We start from the raw sequence: 23621 nt of genomic DNA, 5'->3' as shown, positions 1-23621 counted from the left end.
TTCCGACTGGAGAAATCAAAACTTACACATCTCTGTGGGTTTGTATAATTTCTGCAACTCAAAGGGAGCTCAAGAAGCCCGAGCACGGGGCTCCATTGATTCCAAACAAGCCACCCAACAACACCTCCTCCGCATCTCAGCTCGCACTTTATTTTGAGTTGTTCTATTTAGGGCAGTCGTGTTGTGCTACACCGGGGACGCCTCTGCAAAGATGCAGCACGTTTCATCCAGAACACTGGGAACTGGCGACCCAGCATGTGTGCAAAGCCCCTGCATGGAATGAGCTCTCCCTGAAGAAATTGCCCTGCAATTCCAGGCTCCAGGTGCTGTGCTGGTGTCCGTGGGCTGCCCCTGGCCCCGCTGCCAGGGCTGGCAGCTCACGTAGCCGGAGTTACCGCATGGCGTGTGACCCTTCTCTTGTCCTTCTCTCTGTATCCAAAGAAGTGTCCCATTGCTGGACACCTCGATGGAGCTGCATCCTTGTTCTTGGCTCTGCCACTCTTTTTCTATGTGTTTTGGCTGAATCACTCAGTCTGGCCATGGTTTCCAGAGCCCACAGCATCTTTCCCTGTGTCCTTCTCTCCTTTAGCCCTGGCTCTGTCCCTGCTTTGGTCCCAGTCTTGCCAAGCTGGCTTTCTCCAGCACACTGGCTTGCTGCCCTCCAATCCTCCCCGTTGTGTGCTGTGTCCTTAGCTGTGGATTTGACACTGGAGCCAGTTTTCCCTACCCCAGCTCCTAAAGGAGGCAAGTCCTGGGAAGTGCAGCCCACCCAGCGCTGGGAGCCACGTTTTCCAGGTGTGGGGTGCAGGGGGGGTGGGAGCTGCACGGAAGGCAGGATGCACGGAGGGGCAGGAGCAAAGCTGGTTCCCCCCCTGCCCCGGTGGTGAACTGGAGCCACCAGCCTGAGGGACTGGAGTCAGATGGATGGAAAGGAGAGGACCAGAGGAAAAGAAGGGGCAATAGAGGGAAAGGGAGGGGAATAAACGGAAAGGGTGAAAAAGGAGGGAGAAAAAGGGAAAGGATTAATAGAGGGAAGTGGGGAGGGGGGAGAGGAAGGAGAGGTGGATAGAGAAAGCGGGAGGGAGGGAAGGGGGAGGGAAGAAGGGAGGATGGAGAAAGGGAAGGAGGGATGAAAGGAGGGAGGGAACGGGGGCAGACGGGAGGAGAGGTGGGCTGGCCCCGCCGGCGCATGTGATGCCCTCTCCTCCCCGGGCTCTCCCGGCGCGGCGCGGAGCGAGCGGAGCATCCCCGGGGCCGCCGGGCGCGTCCCGCGGGGCCGGTGAGTGCCAGGCTGGGATGGGGAGGGCAAGGCTGGGGCTCCTTCCCGTGTCCGGGCCAGGCTGCCCCTGGAACGGGGGCAAATAGTCCTGGGGTCAGCTGGGGGGGTGTGGGTTCCGAATTGGATGTAAAACCCTGAAAGTTTAAAGCCGAGGGAAGGGGGATCTGGGAGGCGCCGCCCGGGTGCGGAGCCGCAGGGCTCAGGGCAGGTGTTGCCTGTGTTTTCCATATTCCCCTTGGAGTGGGAACCGGCCGGGAGAGGAGGCGGGGGCACCGCCCCGGGCAGCATCCGCCGCAGCCCCGGCGCGGCCCCGGGTACCGGGAGCGCTGCGAGCCCCGGCAGGGAGGGACGGACAGACCCGGGAGAGGTGCCCGTGTGCCCTGCCCGGGCACCGGCACCGCTCGGGCGGAGGGGTTTGGCTTCGCCGGATTCCCGACGGAAGGACCTGAGCACGAGGAAGCTGGAAAATCCTGGCTCTTCATCCCTGGGCTTTTCCCCATCGGGCTGCTCCAACAGGGGCCATCTCTTGGGCACTGTGAGCATCCCCCTCCTCGGCGGCGAGTTTGGAACGTTTTGCTGAGGAACGCCTGTATATTTTTCACAGGGAATGTAAAATCCGCTGGAAGTCAGCCTATGAATGTTTTTCCAGTGTAGCAAACCCCTTGGAGAGGCGAGTGTGAATTTGAGCGAGGCTATCTGAGAAAAACCTGACCTGGTTGTTAAGTGAAGTAAAGTAGAGAGATTAAAAAAAAAAAATAAAATAAAAAAAAAGCTGGATCATGTGTTACCATATGAACAGGGAATGGGGACATGGAGCCTGTCCTCACTTCTGCATGTGCCACTTATTCATACCCTGTGGAAGGTGGCGAAATGTGAAATGTGGTGTCTCAGCCACGGCATCAGCGAGAAGGGAGGCTCTGACACGTCCTTTGGATGTTGATTAATTGCTTGGCATTCCATAAAACTCCATCAGCCCCTGATGCACGATGCTTTTTGCAGCTTTTAGGGTTGGGTCTCCCAGGCAGGAGCAGCGGGAGGCTCCTCGGGTGCCCAGGGAGTGGGTCTGACCTGTGGCACTGCTGTCCCCACCGTGTCCCTTGAATCCCCTCAAACCCCTGTGGGGGAGAGGAGGCTTCCTTGGAGCTTTTAGGTGCCTGCAAGGTACAAGTGAGCCTGTGGAAAGGGCAGCAACTCACTGAAGGCAGCACTTCTTCAGCAAGAGCACTGCAAAGGAGTGGATCAGCTAAAAAGGAGTGTTTCTGCCGAGTTTAGTGCAGCAGCAGCAGGTGCTGGTGGCGTGACCCAGCCTGGCAGCTTTGCTGGAGGAGCATTCCCATGTTTCCATTGCTTGCTGCCCTTTGCTTTCACAAGTGCCTTGTGTTTCTCCTCCCTTCAGAGGTTCATCTGCTGAGTTTTAGGGGCACCATTTCAGTCTGTCAAGTAAAAAGCCAAAGGGCAGGAGACTGGCTCCCAGCAGCTTTTCCCTCTGCCATCACACCTTCCCCTCAGGCTGCCCCATGTGGCATCCAGGGTACAGAAATGCTTTTGTGTGTGGCTTTCTCTGATCCCTTGCTGTATCTTGTAGCTGTTGAATATATTCATTGAGCTGAATGAATTCCCACCTGGCAGCATCCATACCGCAGCATTTGCAGCTTCAGCTTTATTTATGGAGAGGGGAGGGAATATAAAATACAAAAGGGGAAATAATGCACAAGCCTGCAGAGGCTTCAATGGTATCAGTGAGCTGTGAACTGCACAAGGCTGGAGCAAACACTGGGAGCTTTTCCTAAGTCAGCTGGGAAGATTTAAACCCCTGGTTTGAAGGTGGCATTTTTAAAAAAACTAGATGATGGAGTCTATGTCAAAAGTTATCTGGGAGTCTAAATCTCACTGAAATTAAAGGGATTTTTTTTTCTGTGTGTGTTCTAGAAATATGGTTTGGAGTCAGTCACACTGATATTGTTGTAGAGTATCTGACATTTATAGTAAAATATTTACTGGGAATTTGTCAAAGGACAACACATATACCATCATTAGGCTCAGAAAATGGGCTGTTACAGATGAATGGAGTTTATCTTCGGTCCCTGTGGAAGACAGGACTTGCAGCTTTTCCTCTGTTATGAGGGAGGTGTCATTGCTCTTCAGTGAAAATCCTCATTAGAGTGGTGCTCAGGGCTGCACTGGGGGGGGGGGGTTATTGGAGCAGCACAGCAGACAACATCCCCTGACCCAGGACAATGTGGAGATCATTCATTTTCCTGCTCAGTGCCCATCCAGTGCTGTTTGGTGACATCCCCATCCACAGGGAGCATCCTCAGGTCTGCCAGAACAGGACCTGGCTCACCCTTGGAGCCCTACAGGTGGGCAGCCCTGGCTCCTTCCCGGGAGACATGGAATGCTTGGTTGCAGCAGATGTTCCTTTTCTCTGCAGCAGCTCTGGCTGGGAATTTCAGGTTGTATGTAGGTGGCAGGAGAGGTGCTGCTGGGTGAGTGCCACAGGAACCAAGAACCTGGTGGTACAATGGGACAGTGGGAATGGGAGAGGAGTGTGGGTAAACACCGGGTACACACAGCCAGGGCAGGTTTCACCTGGTAATAGGTGCTGGTGTGGGGGAAGGATGGGGAAGAGTGAGAGCAAGTCCATTCCCTGCCTGTTCCTGCAGACTTTCCCAGGATGTGGCTGCACTTGCCTGTGCTGAGCAGGACAGGCAGTCCGTGGCCTCCTGAGCGGGTCACGATGCCTGTGCCTGTTCTCAGGCTGCTCCATGTCATGCGTGGTTTCTCCTACCTTGTCTGCTGGGGCACTTACCCCTAAGTCCTGGAAGGGTACCAAATCCTGCTAAAATCTGGGTGGTAGAAAGTTTAATACCTCCAGTGGTGTATAAATACTTGCTATGTACATGAATATTCCTCACCTAACAAGCTGCAGAAAGCAAAGACCTTTCCTATGTGAAGATGGGACCAAACTTCAGTGGCTGCTCAGTGTTAGACCTGGAGAGCTGTGCACAAAGACATCACTGACAGCTTCCAGGGAGCTGAGTCCCAGACTGGATGGAGCAGCTGCTGTGTTTGGTGACTGGGTTTAATGGCAGTCACGAGCGGCACTTGGGTTCTGAAGTTGTTTGCCTGAGGTGGTGGATGACACGGCCCTTCTCCTCTTTCTTTACACCCTCGTTTCTGTGCTTAGAGGCTCTGTGGTAAAACTGGTTTCCAAGCAAGGAAGGGGAAGCAATCTCCTGGCTAACAAGGCACTGCTCCGTGCTATCAATCATCTTTAATCCACTGAGGGGACGCAGGTCTCAGCAGCCGTGGCCAGCATGAGCAGCTTGGCAACGTGCCACTTGTCTGCTGCCGCTCAGCAGAGAGCCCAGCTTGCTTTGGGGATTTCTCACTTTTTTCATTCATCACACTGAAAATGTTCATAAAACCCTCAGCTGCCAGTGCTGGCGAGGAGGCTGCAGCAGGGGAAGGGCTGCTGCTGCCTCCCCCCCCGGCTCAGGTACCCCTGACACGGCGGAGTGGAAGAGTTTTAATTAGCTCCTGCTGCTATTTTTATCTCCCAGCTTGCTTAATTTAGCTCGAGCTGTCATGCACCAATCGTTAAGGGGAAAAGAAGGAACTGGGGGTGTTGGCCCCTCTCTGCTGAGCAGCCACAGCTCCTGCACCTGGGGGTACCTGGGGCTTTTCTTAGACCTTCTGCAGCTGTAAAAGTTTACAGCCTGGAGACCTTTCATGTGCTGGTGTTCCTAATACACGACTCCTGCAAGGCTAACACTGAATGAGTGTGTTCTGCTCACACCCCTTCAGTTTAAAACAACATCAATACCTTACAGATCCCTTGCCTGGGATCTTCAATCATGCCATTACCTGCCTTGCTGCTGGAAGGACACAGAGACCTTGAAAAAGCTACCATGTGCAAGGAAGAGGCTTATTCTCCCCTTTTTAATCTACAAGGCTATCGTAGGACTTCGTGCCATCATAAATGACACTTGGAAGTGAACAAGAACCAACTGTTAAAGCTTTAACATCCACCAGAGCCCAACCTTGGTGCTGGTGTGAGGGGGATGTCCACAGCTGAGCCAGCTGCTGTCCCTTGTCCCTGCTCCTGGGTGTGCTCAGGCTGCACCAGCGAGGGAAGCGCTACCTGCAGCCAGATGAGGGTCACTGGATCGTTGGGTACTGGAGTTCATGTATTTAGGATCTAAATCAAAGCCATAATGTACCACAGGCAGAGGTTAATGGGCAGGTCCATCTCATTCACCACTACTGTCGCGGCCCGCTTCCCGCTTAAATCCACTCACCGGGCACAAGCCCACACGCAGAGAGGTTTCTGCAGCACAGCCCCAGCTGCTTTGCTTTGCAGCACTAGATATTTCCCCCTTTTATTCTGCTTTTGTAGCTCTTTGTAGGGTATTGAAACCAGCAGTTGACTCTGGTCCCTGACTGTGAGCACTCTGACACACTGTGAGTAGGAGAATACTGTGTCAGATTTGATAGGGAGAGAGGACATTGGGAAGGGCTCTGCAAAGGACAGGGCTCAGCTATTGTTAGGGATGGAAACCTTGAACAGATATATAGTTCAGACCTGGAGAACTGGGCCTGGGTGCGTGGGCAATACTGCAAGCTCAGGGGTTTAGCTCCTATTTCCCTCTTGAGAAATGTACTTTGTGTAACATTTTTCTGCAAAACCCCAGGGTAGGAGCTGCAGTGGTGCAGAGACCTGCCTGCCACCTGCCTGTCCCTGTGTGCCAGCACCCTGCAGCCCTCGTGGGAGTCAGTCAGAGGTGGAGAGCTGAGGCTGTGCTCTCTCTTGAGGTCCAGGATTTCTCCTCTGCTTGTTTCCAAAGCCACCCCACTCCCAGCTCCTCCCAGACCATCCAGCAGCAGAAGCCTCCATCAAGGACCCTCCTTGCTGTGGCGTTTCCTTGCAGTTGATCCGCCAGAACTGAACTTCCCACCTTCAGCCTCATCCCAGGTTTTCAAGTCACCAAAGCATTGCTTCAGCTGGGGTTAAAAGAGGTAAGAGCCTGAAACACCAAGGAGAAAGGAGACATGTGGGTGGGATGGGCTGGATAAGAGGTTTGGGGAGGGGATATTTGTGGATTCAGAAAGGCCATGTGAATGAGACCAGCTGTACACACACGGACAGTGCCAGCAGCCTGTGAGCCAGGACCATCAGGGCTGTTGGGTCGATGATTTTATTTGTTGAAAGTTTCTGGCATCATCCAAAGCCATTAGTGTGAAAGAGCTGGAGTAGAGCCAGGAGTGCAGCAGAGTGGCAGAGGTGGCCCCTTCAGGAAAGGGTCTGGTTTGAGGGCTGGGGTGGGAAATAAATCTCTCTTGCTGTTCCTTTGCCCTTGGGAATATCATTTGATCTCCTTATATGTGGTGCTGGAGCTGAGGTGGGCTCAGTTATCAGTAACAATTATCTCTGCAAACCTGACCCAGGCAAAAGGGCAGGTTTTGAGCAGTCCACAGCAAAAAGGTTGGGATAAAGAAAGAGAGGGAAGAGCAGCCTTGGGTCGGCCTTGAGGGTTCACTAAGCAAGATGTGGGTTCAGCAGAAAATGACAGTACTTTCTATACAGTAGATACAGTACATATTTCCTTCACTCTTGCACTGCCACGGAAGGATTTTTTGACCAAACTGTAAAAAATAACTCAAGCAAGAAATGAAGTGCAGGGATGCTAGAGAAAAGAGAAATGCTCAGAAAAATTATGGAAGTCAAGTTTAAGAGGGAAAAATCCCAAGTAATCTCATTAATAAAATCAGTTAGTGGTGAGCACTGCGGTGCGTGGGGTCACACATGGCTCCCTCTGATTGCTGCTCGGGTGTTCCTTGTGTGTGTGATGACAAGCACAAAATTAATGGCTTTGTGATTGCTGTGGCTCAATCTACATTCAAATAACTCATCACCAGCCTTCTTTTTATTCATCTATTTACTTTGGAGCCCTCTCTGGAGAGCCCGGAGTGCCCATCGATCCCGCGCTCTCCGTGGGTAGTGGCAGTGCCGCATGCGGAGCCGTCGCCGGAGCTGCTGCTCTCAGCTCAGGGGAGGCTTTCAAGCCCACTATTGATCCTTCTGAAGTTTATGGCTGCTCGTGGTCACGGTTACCAAGCCCTTGTTCAAACTGCCACTGAGGTGGGCTGCTTCGTTTCTGAACATCAGGGCTAAACCTCCTCCACATGGAAAAGATTTATTTCTGCACTTAATTTTTCCGATACATAATTTCTCTCTCAGAAATCGAGCTGACGTTTTTATAGGACACTAATGCAGGTCTTGTTAAAGCTGTCCCTTGTATTTCTGTTTTTCCCTCTGTGCCAGTGGAGGTGCTGGGTGCCAGCAGCTTGGGGGATAGGGCTCCTGGAACCCTAGGACCAGCTCCAATCACATCCCCTTTGGCCATTTGCCTCTCAGTGTAGCAGTGCCGCAGACCTGCTTTTCCCTGCAGCCATCCCTGCTCTCCTTCAGCCTGTTATGTGGAAACCAGAGCAGTCCTGTGCTTCCCTCCTGCCTGCAGTACACCTTTTTCCAAGCTTCAGGAGGGGACTGTCACTTCCCAAGCTATAATTCCAAAACCAAAACTATCCCAGTCACGCAATTTTTGCAGATCTGGTTCGTAGAGCTGTTTTCTCCTGCATCCCCAGATGGAGCAGTGGGCACTGCCCTCACCATCTCCTCCTCTTCCTCTCCTCAAGCTGTGGCTAAACCAACTCACCATGTGCTCCTCACACAGGTCCAACACTCTGCCAACCAACAGAGCATCAGCTCACCTGGCCTCGGGCTGCACACACTGTTTGGGACCGAAGCATTTGCCTCTCAGAGCTCAGATCCTCCCTGAGCTCAGTGGGATCATTCTATTCCACCTAATGACCAAATTAGGCTTTTTCTGAATTTGCCCATGAGGTGGCCAGGGTGAAGCTGAGGAAGCTGTGCTGTCTGAAGGAGGATGACAATGCAGTGGTGGCCTCAGCACGGGTCCCTGCCTGAGCACTGCCAACTCTGAAAAGTTTGTTCTGAAAGAGCCACTCTCCTTGATCTATTTTTTTTTTGCCCACATCCATGGCCTGTGTCATGTCCTGAGGAAGGGATCACACTGTTGAAGGTCCTTTATTTTTAGGCCAGCCCAATTCTTCTTGTTGCCGCTTAGTGGGAGCTGGTCCTTTCAGTTCAGCTGCCATCACAGCTCACACTCTCCTCCTGCATTGATCGGCTTCTTACCCAGGTCCCTGATGTTCTTTGACATCCACTGCTCACTCATGTGTTTCCTACTCCCCTTTCACAAGATTTCGCTCCTTCTCCTTTATGTCCGCTCAGCCTCTCCCACTACTCCAGCTCCATGGCCTTAACCTCTGATTTCCCAGCCCCTGTGTTTGCAGCATGGACCGGCACAGAGGGCAGGTTTACCAGCTTGTCACTAGGGACCCTGAGCCAGCCCTCCACAAAACAAACCTTCCCTCCCGTCTGCTCCAATAACCTTGGCAGTGCTCCCCTCGTCCCAATGTCAGGAAATTGGAAATGATGCTCTAACCACATAAAATCAATGCTGCCTCCTTGGCCTGGCGTGGCCCTGCTCTTTCTGCCTTACCCAGAGCAGGAGAGAGCTGCAGTTTTCCACTGAACTCAGAGCAGTGATTTATTGATACATCCCATCCTGTCCAGGCAGTTGACCAGTGATATATTTATTTTTCTCAGCCCATCCACATAGCCCAGAGCAGTGCTCAGTGTGAGGTCACGGAGTTGTGGGCTCAGAAGCTGCCCAGGATATTTCTTTCTGTCACTGTGGAGAAATAGGTAAGGACTAACTCCTTAGATCTGGGTGAACTGTGTTAGGAACAATGCCAATATTCATTTCATTTCCCAAAGGGCTCAGTCCCAGCAAGGGCCATGTGTAGTTTCCATCAGAAGCTGTGGCTCCAAGACAAGAAGAAATTCATTACAAGGACTGCAGATTACATTGCAGACTGCCTTATTGTTCCCTGGACTACGACCAGAGGGCACAGCGTGATCTAAGGAGCAGGAACAGTTCTAAAGTCCCATTTCTTGGAAATCTTTGGGGCTCTATTCATTAATTTAAAATACAGCTACTGCTGGAAATCAAACAGCATCACCTTTTCAGCTGTAGGAAGCATAACACAATTGATAAAGGTCACTGGGAACTAAATCCTTGCTGAAAATCAAGCCAGTTCCTGTTCGTGTCCTTGAAAAATCTTTCCCCTGGGAGCCCTGCTAATTCTCCAGGTGCTGGACACGGGGGAAGGCTCGTTTTGAGCAGATGCTCTGCACCATCCCTGCCCCCTGTCCCCCATCACACTGGGTTCCATCCTCTGTGCCAGCGAGGCAGGAACAGGGATCAGTCTCTAATGCCTCCCTGATTACATGGAAATTGGAGTGTGAGGGAGAAAGGGAATGAGGCAATTGAGAGGCGCAACTCTGACGCCCAACCCCTCTCCCTGCTGCTCACGTCACCCCAAAGACCAGTAAATGATACCAAACGGGTCTATTTTCCAGTGCCTGATGTTGATGGACAACAAATCACAGGAAATGCTCAGTTATTTCCCTCTGAGTGGCTTTATCTGGACCTTCACATACTCCCTACTATGATTTTGGCTCGTTATTAACGAGAAATGTGCAGGAGGATGGTTGTTGATGATACACGAGCCAAGAATAGATTCCAGTTCCTTTTACCATTTGGCACCAAAATGCCAAGAGGGATGAGACACCCTGTAGTAAATGCTGTTCATGTTTGAGGCAGCAGCTAGAAAATATGGCTCTGGCTGAGTTAGGGAGATGAATGGATGAGCCAGAGGATCTGAGTTTTGGATAGTTGATTGCGGGACCAAATGGGAATCTATAGAGATGGGAAATGGCATATTCCCTGGGAAATGTTCTTCTGATGTGCTTCTCTGCCTGATAGCCACCACTTTCCTCTTTAGCTGATGTCTCCTAATTCTTCATAGAAAAGAAAGTCTGATCATCTCCTCTGTACTTTGCTCCTCACTCCCTTAGCAGGGAGATGTTCTTCCTGGGAACACATCCTGCTTTTTTTGAGCTGAGGGAAACATTAAGAAGAACATTAAAAAATGAGGCTGGTTAGCAAAGCCAAAGGTGGAGGGAAAGCTTGCAGGAGTGTGTGCTGGGCTGTCTGGAGACAGCAATCCCCTTCCTGTAGGTTGGAACCTTCTGGGGAGAGGCACAGTGTGAATGTAGGAAGAGCCAAATCCATAATTTCATATGGAAGAGAATTGTCAGAGCTGTTGCAGCGCTTGAGGGTGCAAGTACATCTGCTTCCTACCAAGATGTACTTGTCTGCTTTGGATTTGAGGTCAGATGCAATAATTAAAGTCTTTCTCTCCCTTTCTCTGTTTCACTCAAAGATTTGATATTCTCCAGCAGCTTTTTCTCTCTTATTGCTGCCCAGAGCAGTGAGCTGGAGGGCAGACAGGCCTTGGATATTGCATCTGCTCAGCAAATGCCATTCTTTGGGCTCCACAGTAACTAAAAGTTTCCTTCTTGTTGATCTTGTATGAGATTTGCTGCAAGCCCTGCCCAGGACGGGGTGTTGGGGGTCTTGGTGCTCTGGATTTGTGAGACAGATGTGGTGGGGAAGGGCACTGCAAGAGGATAAGATATGGAATATTGGATGTTCCCCTGAGAGCACCCAAGCAGCAGAAACCAGTCTCAGCATCCTCTGCTTGTATGACCATGAGGGAACTATGGCAGAACATTATCTTGGAAGGCTTTGGGTGTAAAAGTACAAGCTGTGAAGACTTTTGGCATCTCTGAGAGTCACTATAGCAAGTATTAATAGGTTACATCAGAGGCCTAGGAAAAAACCACCCTCCTCCAGCCTGCTCACACCGGCCGTGTCGGAACAGCGAGTTGTCATCTCCCAGGCCATGCAGTATTGTGTCTCCTGATTTAATCACTAACCCACCACCTTCACCACAGAGATAACAGCAACAGGATTTCTCTCCAAAGAGCCCATTCACTGCCGTGCACCGTGATGGCAAACACGGCTTGATGGAGCCAAAGCAAGGCTGGTGCAGTTTTTAAAGGCAGTCCAAGGAATATGCTTCTTGCTGCTAAATCTGGTAGCTTTTGTTGTCTAGCTGGGGTTTATATGTTTTTTCCTTATTGTTTGCTGTGGCTGAACAACAGGAAAATGTGCCTTGAAAATATACATGACACGGCACTTACGGGTGATTCATCCTGCCTTCTAAAAGCAGTCAATAGCACTATCTGCCTCCTTCCCACTCCCCAGAAGACCATCTCTGGCGTGTATCTTTTTCCTTCTCACTCTTACTCCTTTAATCTTTCATTGCTGTGGCTTTTCCCCCCCATATTAATTGCACTTTTTCCTCCACTGCACGAAGAACTCTGATTTCTGGTGATATTTTATCAGTCTGCAGGGCACCATGAGAACTAATAAATTCCCCGACTTGGCAAGAATGCAATAAAATTAAAAAAAAAAGGAAAAAAAAAGATTCAATACATAAGCAACATGGGGATGAGGGAGGTTTTTCCTTTAATGTTCGCCCAGGGCCTGGCTGCAGCTTTCTGCTTCCTTTCCCTGCCTCTCCACAAAGCACAAGCCGGGTTTGGCCCCAGCTCTGATCCAGCAAGAACAATAAACAGCAAAGAAAGACAAGTTATTGTGTCATGGCACTCTGCTTCCAGGTGTTTGATGATGTCATTCAGTGTAGCACGGTCGTTGCAAAATCAGCATCTTGATTCCCCAGTGGATAAATGTGCCCTGGAAGAGGAAAAGTGGCATTACTGGGGGGAGTGTGATGGTGATGGGAGCTGCTCAGGAGGGGAGATTGGTCCAGCAGCTGTAAGCACCTTTGTTGATCCATTATCTCGGTGTCCATGATCCTCAGCAGGCTCCTGCGCCCAGGAGATACAGCTCGTGCTGCCTCCCCTCGTGGGAGCACTTGATAAGGCTCTGCTGGTAGATGAGATACTGGGGTCGAGCCACATCCTTGGGGAGCTGAGTGCCAGGTTGGGCTGGAGAAGCAGGAATTCACCTGCAGCAAACCAAACAGGAGCCAAGGAGCTGCTCCCACCCAGCCCATCCCGAGCCTCTCCACCCCTGGCGCTCAGCACCCCCCGAGCCCTGGGCCGGCGCGGGGCAGCAGTCGGGTGGCATCTGCTTCAAACTCTGCCATCTGTCAGTGATTGTTTTAATGGCTCGTTTCAGCTCATCCTACCCAGGGCAATCCAGGGCAAAGCTTTGACACATCCGTCCCCCGGCTCGTGCTGACGGATCCGCCCCGCTCTCCCCGCCCCAGCCCCGATGCTGTTGGGCATGAGCGCCTGCAGCAGGAGGGCGCTGACCCTGCTCAGCAGCGTGTTCGCCGTCTGCGGCCTCGGCCTCCTGGGCATCTCTGTCAGCACGGACTACTGGCTCTACCTGGAGGAGGGCATCGTCCAGCCCCAGAACCAGACAGCCGAGATCAAGCTGTCGCTGCACTCGGGGCTCTGGAGGGTCTGCTTTCTGGCAGGTATGTTCTCACACCCAAAAAAGCATCCCCTGCTATTTATATGTTTTATATTTATATGTTTTATATTTATATGTTTTATAACATATAAACAGACATATAAATATATATGTTATGTCTATTTATATATATATATAAATCGATAAATATTAATGTATTTATAGTGTTTGTTGTCCATGTCATCCCATGGGAAACGGCCAGGAAACATGGGATTTTTTAGAAGCTCTGTCCATCTTCGCTTCCAAACTCAGGCCCATGCCCAACTTTTAACAGTCTGATGGATAAATGTGCCTTTCAACACAGGTTTTGGGTGGGTTGATGCTGCCATGCAGCCCTCCCCCCCCATCCCAGTGCTGTGGCTTTGGGCAGCAGCTCAAAACTTTCCATTTGGTCCCTGCAGAATTTAGATTCAGGTCAGCTGGACCATTCCCTCTGTCCCTGCCAAGTGTGATGGAGCAGCTTGGCTGCAGGAGCAGAGTTGAATAAAACCTGAGGGAATGGAATCTCAAAGTGACCAGCCTGAAATTGTCACAAGTTTCAACTGCTGCTTGGAAAAAGTCCAGGGGAGGCGTGAGGAGCTCTGATACCACCCCTGGAGTGACTTTAAGCCTTGGCTTCAGGGTTCACATTTGTGTGTACAAAGAAATGGTATTTAAGAGGTGTCTTTCTTCCACCCCAACCACAGACACTCAAGATGGAGCAGCACTAAAAGCGAGTTTGTTTTTAGCATGCATGGAAAATTCGATTTAAAGCTGCTCTCCCCCCAAAAGACCAGGACAGACAAGCACAATGCAGGAGTGACTTGGTCTGTGTCTGCTGCAGGTGAGGAGCGTGGCCGGTGCTTCACCATCGAATACGTCATGCCCATGAACATCCAGCTGACGTCTGAGTCCACAGTCAACGTCCTGAGTAAGTGGTTCTGTGGGGTCTCACCCTGCAAAGCACCAAGGGGTCACTTGTGACTCCCCCAAGAAATCCCCTTTGTGTCTTTGCCAAAGAAACTCTGAGTTGTAGACGCAACTACATTTTGTGACTATGTGAATCACCCGGTGTGCTCCTAAGCTTCTGGGGACATCCCTTTCTAATGGCAGGGTTCTCACAGAGGCTCTAAGCTGTATAATTTCCTGTCACTGGCTATTCAGCACTAATGTTTATCGAAGTGTTTGGCTTTTTAGTCTCCTCTCCATAATTTGCAGCTGTATTTATTCCCTAGCAGTCAATTTTACACATTACATAGTGGGATGAATTAAGGATGGAGTGTCACAGCTCTCACGATGAATTCTGCAGTCATTTCGGATTTAATAAATAGGATTGTTCTGCAAACACTTATGGGGTGAAGCTAGAGAAAAATGCAGGTTCTGATGTTTTTTTCCGATGCAACACTTCACAGAGAAACCCTCAGAAATGCAGACATTGGCAGAGTCACCACCATGGTGGTGAGGCCCTGGCACAGGTTGCCCAGAGAAGCTGTGGCTGCCCCATCCCTGGGAGTGTTCAAGGCCAGGCTGGATGGGGCTTGGAGCAAGCTGGATAGTGGAAGGTGTCCCGACCTTGGCAGGAAATGTAAGATCCCTTCCAGCCCAAATTGTTCTATGATTCTGTAATTCTATGTTTTAACTCAGTGCATTAGCAAAGAGGGAAACCCCAGACATAACACGGTCAGAGCAGCAAGGCTGGAGCCATCTCACCCAGCCCATTTCTCACACTGCATGGGTAGGATTAACCTGTTCTCACTTCCCTCTGCTCCTCTCCTGACAGAGATGATCCGCTCTGCCACCCCCTTCCCTCTGGTCAGCCTGTTCTTCATGTTCATTGGCTTCATCCTGAGCAACATCGGCCACATTCGGCCCCACAGGACCATCCTCGCCTTTGTCTCGGGGATCTTCTTCATCCTGTCAGGTGAGTTTTGCTACCAGGTTTTCTCCTGACAACCCTTGAGCACGGAGCACATTTTCTTTGGTAGCTGCTGGTGCTCTCCTGACCCGCTGTGGTGGCTCCTTGATGGAGTCATCACCCACAGGGACTCCCCTGCAGCTCAGCCCTGCTTCCTGATCTGCTTTTGTGGGATGAAAAACCATCCACTGCAAAACTCATTTGTGAAAATGTGGGGAAAAGTCTCCACCACGTGCAGGAGCAGGTGCTGGGGGAGAAGATGCTTCTCGTGGCACATCAGTCACAGGAGAGATCAGAAACTTCAAACTGCTCAGTTGGGATGTTTCTACATGAGAAAGGGAATGTTTATTCATGGTGCTGTGTGAGTGTTAAACAAATAGCTGTGACAGCTGAGCTTTGAAGTCAGCTCCTACCAGAGCCAGCTGCCTCCTCCCCAGTGCACACAGACTTGCCAGAGCAGGTAATGCTTTGACTGAAATGAGAGGAGTGCCCTGGGTTAGCACAGCAGGAGGGAGGGCAGCTCCTTTCCCCAGTTATTCCAAGCACAGTTTTTTACTTTCCCCCACAAGTCAGGGCTTAAGGAAGGTGCTTCTTCAGCACTTCATCCCTGTTTCCCACTGTCCTTCTGCAGGTCTGTCACTGGTGGTGGGGCTGGTCCTCTACATCTCCAGCATTAATGACGAGATGCTCAACAGGACCAAGGACTCGGAAACGTTCTTCAATTACAAATACGGGTGGTCCTTTGCCTTCTCTGCCATCTCATTCCTTCTCACAGAGGTACCCACAGCTCTCACATCCCTGTAACGAGTGTGTCCCGTTCTCAGGGGTGGGCACATTGAGGCTGTTGGAAAAAAGAGGACCTGGGTGGGGTTTAGGGCGGGGCTGTGAGGGCAGAGGGGTAAAATATACTGTGAAGGGAGACAGGATGGGGACAGACTCAAGCCTGGCATGCTGATGGGGCATTTGGTGACAATTTGATGCCAAGCAGGAAATGCAGAGCAGGAGATGTGGCTGTGCTACATTATTTAGTGCATGGATCCCAGGCAGAGGGCAGTGAAGGGACAGCCCTCAGGTGCCTTTGTGCATCAGCAGCAGAGCAAAAAAAAGGCGATTTATATTTGGGTGGCGGTGGAGGAGGCAGCCACGAGCAGGGTGGGCGTCAGGCCGTGTGTCTCTCCCGCAGAGCGCCGGGGTGATGTCCGTGTACCTGTTCATGAAGCGCTACACGGCCGAGGACATCTACCGACCCCACCCCGGCTTCTACCGGCCCCGCCTGAGCAACTGCTCCGACTACTCGGGGCAGTTCCTGCACCCGGACGCGTGGGCGCGGGGCCGGAGCCCCTCGGACATCTCCAGCGAGGCGTCCCTGCAGATGAACAGTAACTACCCAGCCCTGCTCAAGTGCCCCGACTACGACCAGATGTCCTCGTCCCCGTGCTGAGCCCCGACGGCCCCGATGGTCGCCGCGTCCCGACTCCTGTCTGTCGTTTTTTTAGGCCACTCTTCGAGGCCACTTCTCTATTTATAGGAGCGTAAATATAACCAGGGAGATCGGTTATATAACCAGTAGTGTAACCTAGAGAATTGGGATGTTTTCCTTTCTTTGGTTTTTTTTTTTGGGGGGGTTGTTTTATTCCTCCCCGCGTAACTAAAGATCTCTCCAAAGTCCTCTTCTCTCGGCTCGTCCCGCTGAGCAAACAGCAGTTCTGCCTGGGGGGATAAATCCAGGGCTGGACTCCAGAGCAGAAAAAAGAAAATAGAGTAGAACTAAGAAAAAAAAAAAAAGGTGTATTTTTTTGGCGTAGGTAAGTAGGCTGCAAAAGTTTGTGCATTTGACTCTATCATTTAATTATATATTTACTGGCCTAAGTGCCAGCAGGCATAAAAGATTGGTGTGACTTTCCAAGAAATAACCAGCATTAGAAAAATAGAAATTTTGTCTTGATTGAATATTTACTGACTGATATCTCTCAGTGCTGGATATCACTTCCAACCAGGCTGTAGTGGGAAATAGCCATCCTTCGGGACAATACCTCAGCAGGCTTGGACACAAGCAGGTTGTTTCTTTATGGCCACTTGCAAACTGTTTCTTAAATATCCCCTGTTAGACTGGAGGCACCCTGGTGGGGTGGCTCTAGCACCCAAATTTCCTCTGCCATCCCATAGCCAGGAGATCTGAAGAGCAAATGGGAGAATTTCAGTGCAGCATCGAGTGGAAAACAACCTAAACCCTTCCCACAGGAAACATTAGATGCAGGACTTAGGGGGAATTATGGCCAGAAGTTATTGCAGTGAAAGGCAAGATCCCAAACCAGTGTAAAGTGATGCAGCTGAAACTTATGGCACAAGTCCACTGCAGCAAAGTAGTTGGCTTATATTTCATTTTGGCAAGAACACGGTATTTTAGCTGCTTTTTGTGTGTGTGTATGAAACTTATTTTGAGATTTTTAAGGTTTGAAACTTCGTCTCATGCTTTGGCATTTTGGTCTCAGCCACCTGCCGGGGGAGAGCATCACCCTGATGGAAAACAGGGCAGGGAAGGAGCAGGCTGTGCTCCCTCGTGCTCTCCTGTGTGAGTCCCATCCTGTCTCCGTGCAAGAGAAAAGAGCTTTGTCCAAACTTTATTTCCGTTCTTGTTATTTTCAACCTCTCGGGAAAATTTCATTTCTGCAAAACGAAACTGTCCAAGGACTCTTGGTATATTCGAGCTTGTTTTTTGTCTTACTGTAATTAAAAGAAATAGAATATACACACTTTTAATCTCATTTGTAGCACACTGGGGAATGAATGTTGCACCTTGTTATTGTTATTTAATATTAATATTTATTGTTTGCTGTTTAATAGTTATTATTTATAAACTCCTTCAAAGTAGGGGCCAAGTCCTGCTGCAGCACCACTATTTGTATGGATTCCAGTGCCCATTCCACAAGACTTCATTGCAGCTGTGTTTCCAGACAGCTCTTGAACAAGGTTATTTCTCTCCAGTTCCTTCAGATAAGTAACATATATCTAGTGTATATATAATGTCTCTGACTCCTAATTTGCTAAGTTTTAAAACCAGGGTATCATTTTGTAGACACAGTTTTTGTATTACCCTCAAGCATTTGTGTTCTCACTGAAACACCAGTTTGGAAGTGCTACATGACAGGTTTTGCTGCTGGATCAAGCACTGAAGCACAATCCAGCCCCATCATCCAGCAGCAAAGTTTGCTGGTCCTCAGCCAGATAAACCACCAGTTTTCCATCAGGATCTCCGTGTTCAGTGTGAATTTGGCTCCAAGAGAGCTCTGGAGTTCACAAGCAATGATTTTGCATTTCCTAGAGCCTGATCTAGTTTGCTGGGCTTGACACCAGTGTTTTCTGGTGGCTCAAAGGCAGTTGCCTTTGCACCTCACCCTTGATGGATCTTATATTCTCAGTCCTTCTTGGAAGGGAGATCTTCAGGATCCCCAAAGTCGCTGATGCTCAGAGGCACAAGGGCTGTCCCACTGTTCCCCCACACTGTGGAGTCATTTTGTGGGTTAATCCTGTGCAGCATGTGGAGATGTGCCTGTCCCCGAGTGGAATTTTCTTTGGTACTGATTAAATAGAGAATTATTCATTTTATAAATGAAAATGATTGCCTACATAAGCAGAAGAAATTAAAAAAAAAAAAAACTTCATGCTTTCCTCGAGGCCCCAGAAGGTTTAGCAGAGTCTAGGGGCGAATTAGAAAAGTAATTATTTTCATTCATTGGAGAGATTGTCATCATGTGGCTGCATTTGTGAGCCTGGGAGTTCACACATTCACCCAATGAGCACAAAAAGGACAGGACTGCCAAAAGGAATCTGTCAAATTGTTTGCTGTTGGTCCAGTAAATGCTGGGTTTTGGTAGGATAAGGTGGTGTTTAGTAAAGCACAGGCAGCAATGGTTGTGCCTCCAGGTGCTGTTCTATCCCTCCAAAAGTGTGGCAGCAGCTCTCACTATGGCTCTGAGCCTTTTTTAATCTTACCACACCTTCATGGAGTGTGGAGAAACTTCTCCAGAGCCTCTGGTGCAGTGGTGTGGGTGAGGCAGCAGGGCAAGCTGTAAGCCCAGTGACACCAGTAAATACATGTAGCACCCCCTTAGGACACCTACTCAGCATTTAATTACCTCTTCTAGTCGCCTGGCATGGTTTCACCCCCCATTTATCTCTGTTACCCCACATCCTTCCTCCCTGAGGGACGCTGCTCAGTCCCCTCCTTCAGTCTCTCTCCCACCCATTTCAGCGATGGCCTCTCACTGTGTTCCCTCTGTGTCTGTTGCTTTGATTGAAATAAATAAAAAGTAGAGTTTGAGGATAAGCAACCAATTAATTTAGAGGTTTTACCCTTAAGACTGAAGTCCTTAAATTCACCCGGTGGGATGAACCAAGCTGCTCCCAGACCCGTGGGAAGGTGACTGCTTGTCTGACACTGCACAGAGAATGCTTTGCACTTAGAGGCAAAAAAAAGTCTTGTTTTGCATGAATGACTAACTAGTGTCAGACTCTTTGTGCATGTGGCTGTGTCTCCTTGTACTAGAGCATTAGAATGAGTTACTGGGATTAAGGGTTAAAGCCTGATCGAGGAGCAGTTCCCTGCTCCAGATGCTCCTCAGGGCTGCAGTGGGCTGAAGCTTTTTCTGTCCCTGCCATCAGCCTCCCCCACACACACATCCACCCTGCAGCCTGGGTGTTGTGTGGAGTTCACAGCACGGGGAGGGATGAAAGGGAACTGAGGGAGTGGCACATGGGAGGTGAGAGAACCCCTGGCCTAGGGAAGGCTGGTCGGGAAGATGGGTGCTCTGAGATTTTCTCAGGGAGCTCCCAGGAGCCACACTTCCCCTATGTGGGGTTTTTAAATCAAATCCCCGGGGGTTTCTGTAAACCCAGAGAGGCATTTTGTGGTCTGTGTATCTTCCTCTCTGCCCGCATCCCCCTCCCGCCCCAACTGTGCTTGTTCACTGTCACACGGTGTCACTCCCATGGTGTGATGGGGCCCTGGTGGGAACAAAACTCCATTTGCCCCTCAGTAGTGTCCTGAAAACCCTTAATGAATCATGAGGTATGGATGCAAGAGGTTCATTAGAGACCAATCACGAGCAGTAATTAAGTAGCCAGGAGTAACAAGGCTGTGCTGGGTCTTGCTCTCCCTCAGCTGCTGCTGGAGCAGCTTGAGGCTCTGGAGCCCTTTCTTGCCCAGCAGAAAAAATATGATTTTTATATAAATTTATATACAGGTATCGATGAACTGTCCTCCAGTGCTGCTCCCCTTGCAGCTGTGTTGGCAGTGGGCACAAGGAGCCTCTGCAAAGGTTCAGGTAAGGTACAAGACCCCATGGGGCAGTAACCCCTCTGAGCAGAGGTGCAGACCGAGAGCCCTGCTGAGCTGTTCTGGCTGCTGGTGAAGCTTCTGCTGAGGTGAGATGAGGTTTGGGCGGGTGTTTTGGGGCAACCTCCTGCTCTTGCCCAGGAGGGTGGCATGGAGCTGTTGGTCAGGTAGGCAAGGGGAGAGTAAATCCCTATACCTGGGGAATTCCCAAATGAACCTTAGTGTTGCATCATCTGGACACTAAGACCCATGGTCTTAGCTGCAAGCAGACAGGACCCAAAGGTATTTTATTAGGGCTCCAGGGTTATTAATGTTTCAGCCACATGCCAATGTGGCAGGGTAAGGAGCTGACTCGGGCATGGTGTCTGCAGCTCACAGTGCTCTGCTCTCGAGTCCTTGTGTTGCATTATTAATACTATTTGTCAAGGCTGTGTATTCATTTTCCCAAATGTGAGCTGGCCCCATGGGCTATTCAAGGTGTGCTAAGAAATTAAACAGTCTTATTCCTCCCTGCTGATACCTTGTTAGCTGTGCAGAGCTGCTGTGTCTGTGCTGGGGATGCTGTGTGAACAGGCAAAATATTCACCTGAGTAAATATTCCTCCACTAATGAGAAGTAGCTGAGAGATATTTATTTTCTTTTCTTCCTTGTGAGATTTATTTGTTCCCTTCCTAATTTTTTCCCCAAATTTACAGTCAAACCTAACTAGAAAAAACAGCGTTTTTCTCATCCAGTTTTGGGGCTCCTGGTGGGGTGTCCTTCACCCCACTGCAGCACCCCTTGTTCCACCAGCTCTCCCCAAGAACCACATCAGCTCTTTAACTTTTCTTTCTGCAGACTGGCTGCACCACAGCTGTCCTGGACACAGGAAAGCTGTGATTCCTGGGCAGGGAGCAAGGTGTCCCCAGCACCCTGGCTGCTCCATGGGTGCCACCTCACATGCCCCACCACGGCCAGGGTGCTCCACTGACCTTTCCTCCCTGCACCGCAGGGTTTCTGTCTGTAGTGATTGTGTGGATGTCAAATCCCACCCTGTTCCCATGGATACAGTGGAATGTAGAGAAGGAAGAGCTGCCTCTTTGCTTTATCTTCATGTAGGGTTTTATATACCTTGGATTTTGGGTTGCAGTGTCCTCAGTGGGCAGTGGTTACAACAGGCAGGAAATGGCTGCAGTGATCACCCCATGTGTCTTTAATTGCAAGCCAGTTCCCCAGATTTAACCCTTCTTCTTTTCACACCACTTCATCTTTGACCCTCTGGTCAAATCAATCTTCTAGTCAACTTTGTAGAAGAAAGATTCTTCTTTTATTATTATTATTTTTATTACAATTTGCAACCCAGGAAAGCACCATTTCAACCAGAAAAATTAGCCCCACTCGACTGTGTTGCCAGGTTCTACCCCAAGGGCTGGATTTGAGGAATACATTGACTCTAACTGGATGTTTTCAAGTCTTGAGCAGTTTGTATCATGTGTTCTGCAGGCTCTGTCCAGCATTTTTAATCAAACCACTGCAGAACTCCCTGAGCCTCACCCCTCTCTCCATTTCCAGTGAAAGGAGAAGTATTCACACACAAATTGTGATTAATATGCCTTGAAAATACACAGCACCAGCAGCCAAGGTTATTCCCCAATAACCTATCATTTTTGTCGTGGGCTCTGGATAAATCTTCTGGCTGTGCTGACATGCAGCTGCTTTTAATCTTCAGTGTTAGGGCAGTGTGAATTCATTTTTCTTAGAGGTAAGCCAGGTGTGACAGGGGTGCAGAGAAGATGTTCAATGGCTTGGGCTCGTTCAGGTTTGCAGTTCCTTCAACCGAGGCTGATGCAGCTCTGTCGGCCCAAAGGGCTGTGACAGCCAGCACGGTGGGTACTGCCTGAACAGCTCATTTTGGAACAAAGTCACTAGTACCCCAGCTCATCCCAACTAGCACCTCTAAATCTGGATGTGGACAAATCCCCAGGCCCGAGATTCAGCTTTGCAGGCACGTGCCAAAATCCCTTGGACTTCGCAGGATCCATCTCGGAAGCAAAATTAAGCCCAAGCGAAGCTCTGCTGAACCAGAGCTGTCTTTGTGTAATAACACCTGGGAGTGGGTTTTAGTGATAGGGGAAGTGGAAGGCACAAAAGAGGAGATAGTACAGAGACCTGACCATAGATTTATTATTTTCCTATGGTGATAACATCTTTAATGAGGTGTGTGTTCACAGAAACATAACCCTGAGGTTCTCGCATCTGTCTGGCATCCTGACACGTGCCAGCATCCCGCTGCAACCGCAGGGGAAGAGCTGCCAAGGAAGCTGAAAGGTGTTATTTAATTAATAACAGATAATTTGAATAAATACCAAAGTGTCACTCAGCTGCTCTGGGGGGGGAGTGTGGTGATTTCACCTCTGTGGGAAACGGGACACGGTCGGTGTCACACACAAGTGCAAGGAGCAGCCGTGTCTGTCATGTCAGTGCAGGTCAGATCCTGCTCATTTCCTTATATTTAATAAGTAAATCTCTGCTATTCAGGTTCAGCATAATTGGGTGCTCTGTAGGCCTTAATGCTGGTTTAATCTGCCTCCAGCTCAGCTCATCAAAGGCTGCTGAAGTGAAGGGATAAGAAAAGAATCCGTGGCCCTTGCAGAGGCTGCATAGCGCCCAGCCAACATCTGACACTGAAATTATATGGCTTTTAAAGCTGTCTTGTTTCAGTGCTAAATAAGCTCAAACATCCGAGTGAAAGCTCTTGTTTATCCTTGAAAAGCAAACTGTGCTTTATTTTAGCAGAAATTACAGGGTCTGTTTCTTGACAGAGCATCCCCAGTTCCTGCTGGGCTTAACAAACTTCAGAATGACCCCTGTTTGTCCAGGACAATAGGATTATATATTATTTAGTATTATTGCTCATAATTTAGATAAACAGACATCTCTCCAGCAGTGCAGAACACATACATCTGAAATCCCCATCAAATTATTTATTTCCATATAAACTATGTACTGTCAAAACTGCTCTACTGATCTGAAGGTTAAAGGCTTCATCACAGAAATGCAGCAGCTCCCTGTCATCTCAATCAGAATGGGATTATTTACAGAAAAAAGCATCCTGGTGGCTGTGGGTTTCCTATTGATCTGCTTCAGCAGCTCTGTCTGACTGGGAACAGCTGAAATACATGAAATAAAAACACAAACCTACAGTCGTTTTATCTTCCCATAAAAAGTAGGTCATATCCCCAACTGAGCTGTATTTTATTCATGTAAATACGTTTTTACAATTAAAAATGCAACAAAAACTATGTTCATGTCAACAGAGCTGAGCCTGCTGAAACTGGGTTAGGGCTGATGCCTGGGCTTCCTCAGGCAAAGCCTTGCTGATGATGGGGCAGGTCCCTCCTGCCTCTGCCATGGGGTGGGACCCCAAACCACCTGTTTTGGAGCAGGAAAGTGAAGCAGGAGAGGAGTGAAAGTGCTTAAAGCTCTCCAGATTGAGCTCCATATAGGAATAATTATGGCTGCTTTTTTAAGAAGCTGTTTAATAACGTTAAACCGATGACAGGCTGAGATTATAACACTTGCCACCTCCGCGCTCCTGGGGGCTTTTTCCTCCCCACTCCCACCCCCCTC

At 49.6% G+C, this 23621-nt stretch overlaps 1 protein-coding gene across 3 annotated transcripts; it reads left to right on the top strand.

The window, feature by feature from the left end:
• Window positions 1-694: 694 nt before the first annotated feature.
• On the top strand, window positions 695-16325 carry CACNG5 (calcium voltage-gated channel auxiliary subunit gamma 5). Of its 3 annotated transcripts, none has more exons than XM_032706565.1 (7): window positions 695-795; window positions 5974-6298; window positions 12484-12787; window positions 13607-13693; window positions 14543-14683; window positions 15309-15454; window positions 15861-16325. In XM_032706565.1, exons 3-7 carry the CDS (start codon window positions 12580-12582, stop codon window positions 16116-16118), a joined length of 840 nt encoding a protein of 279 aa, XP_032562456.1. In that variant the 5' UTR covers window positions 695-795; window positions 5974-6298; window positions 12484-12579; the 3' UTR covers window positions 16119-16325. The 3 variants fall into 3 exon arrangements, with proteins under 3 accessions (XP_032562456.1, XP_032562455.1, XP_032562458.1); XM_032706564.1 differs by lacking the exon at window positions 695-795 and adding an exon at window positions 1168-1279; XM_032706567.1 differs by lacking the exons at window positions 695-795; window positions 5974-6298 and adding an exon at window positions 1211-1279.
• The last annotated feature ends 7296 nt before the right edge of the window (window positions 16326-23621 follow it).

This window comes from Chiroxiphia lanceolata, chromosome 19 (genome assembly GCF_009829145.1).
Source record: "Chiroxiphia lanceolata isolate bChiLan1 chromosome 19, bChiLan1.pri, whole genome shotgun sequence".
NCBI classification, from domain to species: domain Eukaryota; kingdom Metazoa; phylum Chordata; class Aves; order Passeriformes; family Pipridae; genus Chiroxiphia; species Chiroxiphia lanceolata.
This window is presented reverse-complemented; position numbering and strand designations above follow the sequence as displayed.

What these genes read in the sequence shown, in the direction of transcription:
- CACNG5 (XM_032706565.1), top strand. Translation starts at nt 12,580, where the DNA reads ATGCTGTTGGGCATGAGCGCCTGCAGCAGGAGGGCGCTGACCCTGCTC. An exon ending in GATCTTCTTCATCCTGTCAG is followed by an intron (nt 14,684 to 15,308) that starts GTGAGTTTTGCT and finishes GTCCTTCTGCAG; the next exon opens with GTCTGTCACTGGTGGTGGGG. An exon ending in TCTCATTCCTTCTCACAGAG is followed by an intron (nt 15,455 to 15,860) that starts GTACCCACAGCT and finishes TCTCTCCCGCAG; the next exon opens with AGCGCCGGGGTGATGTCCGT.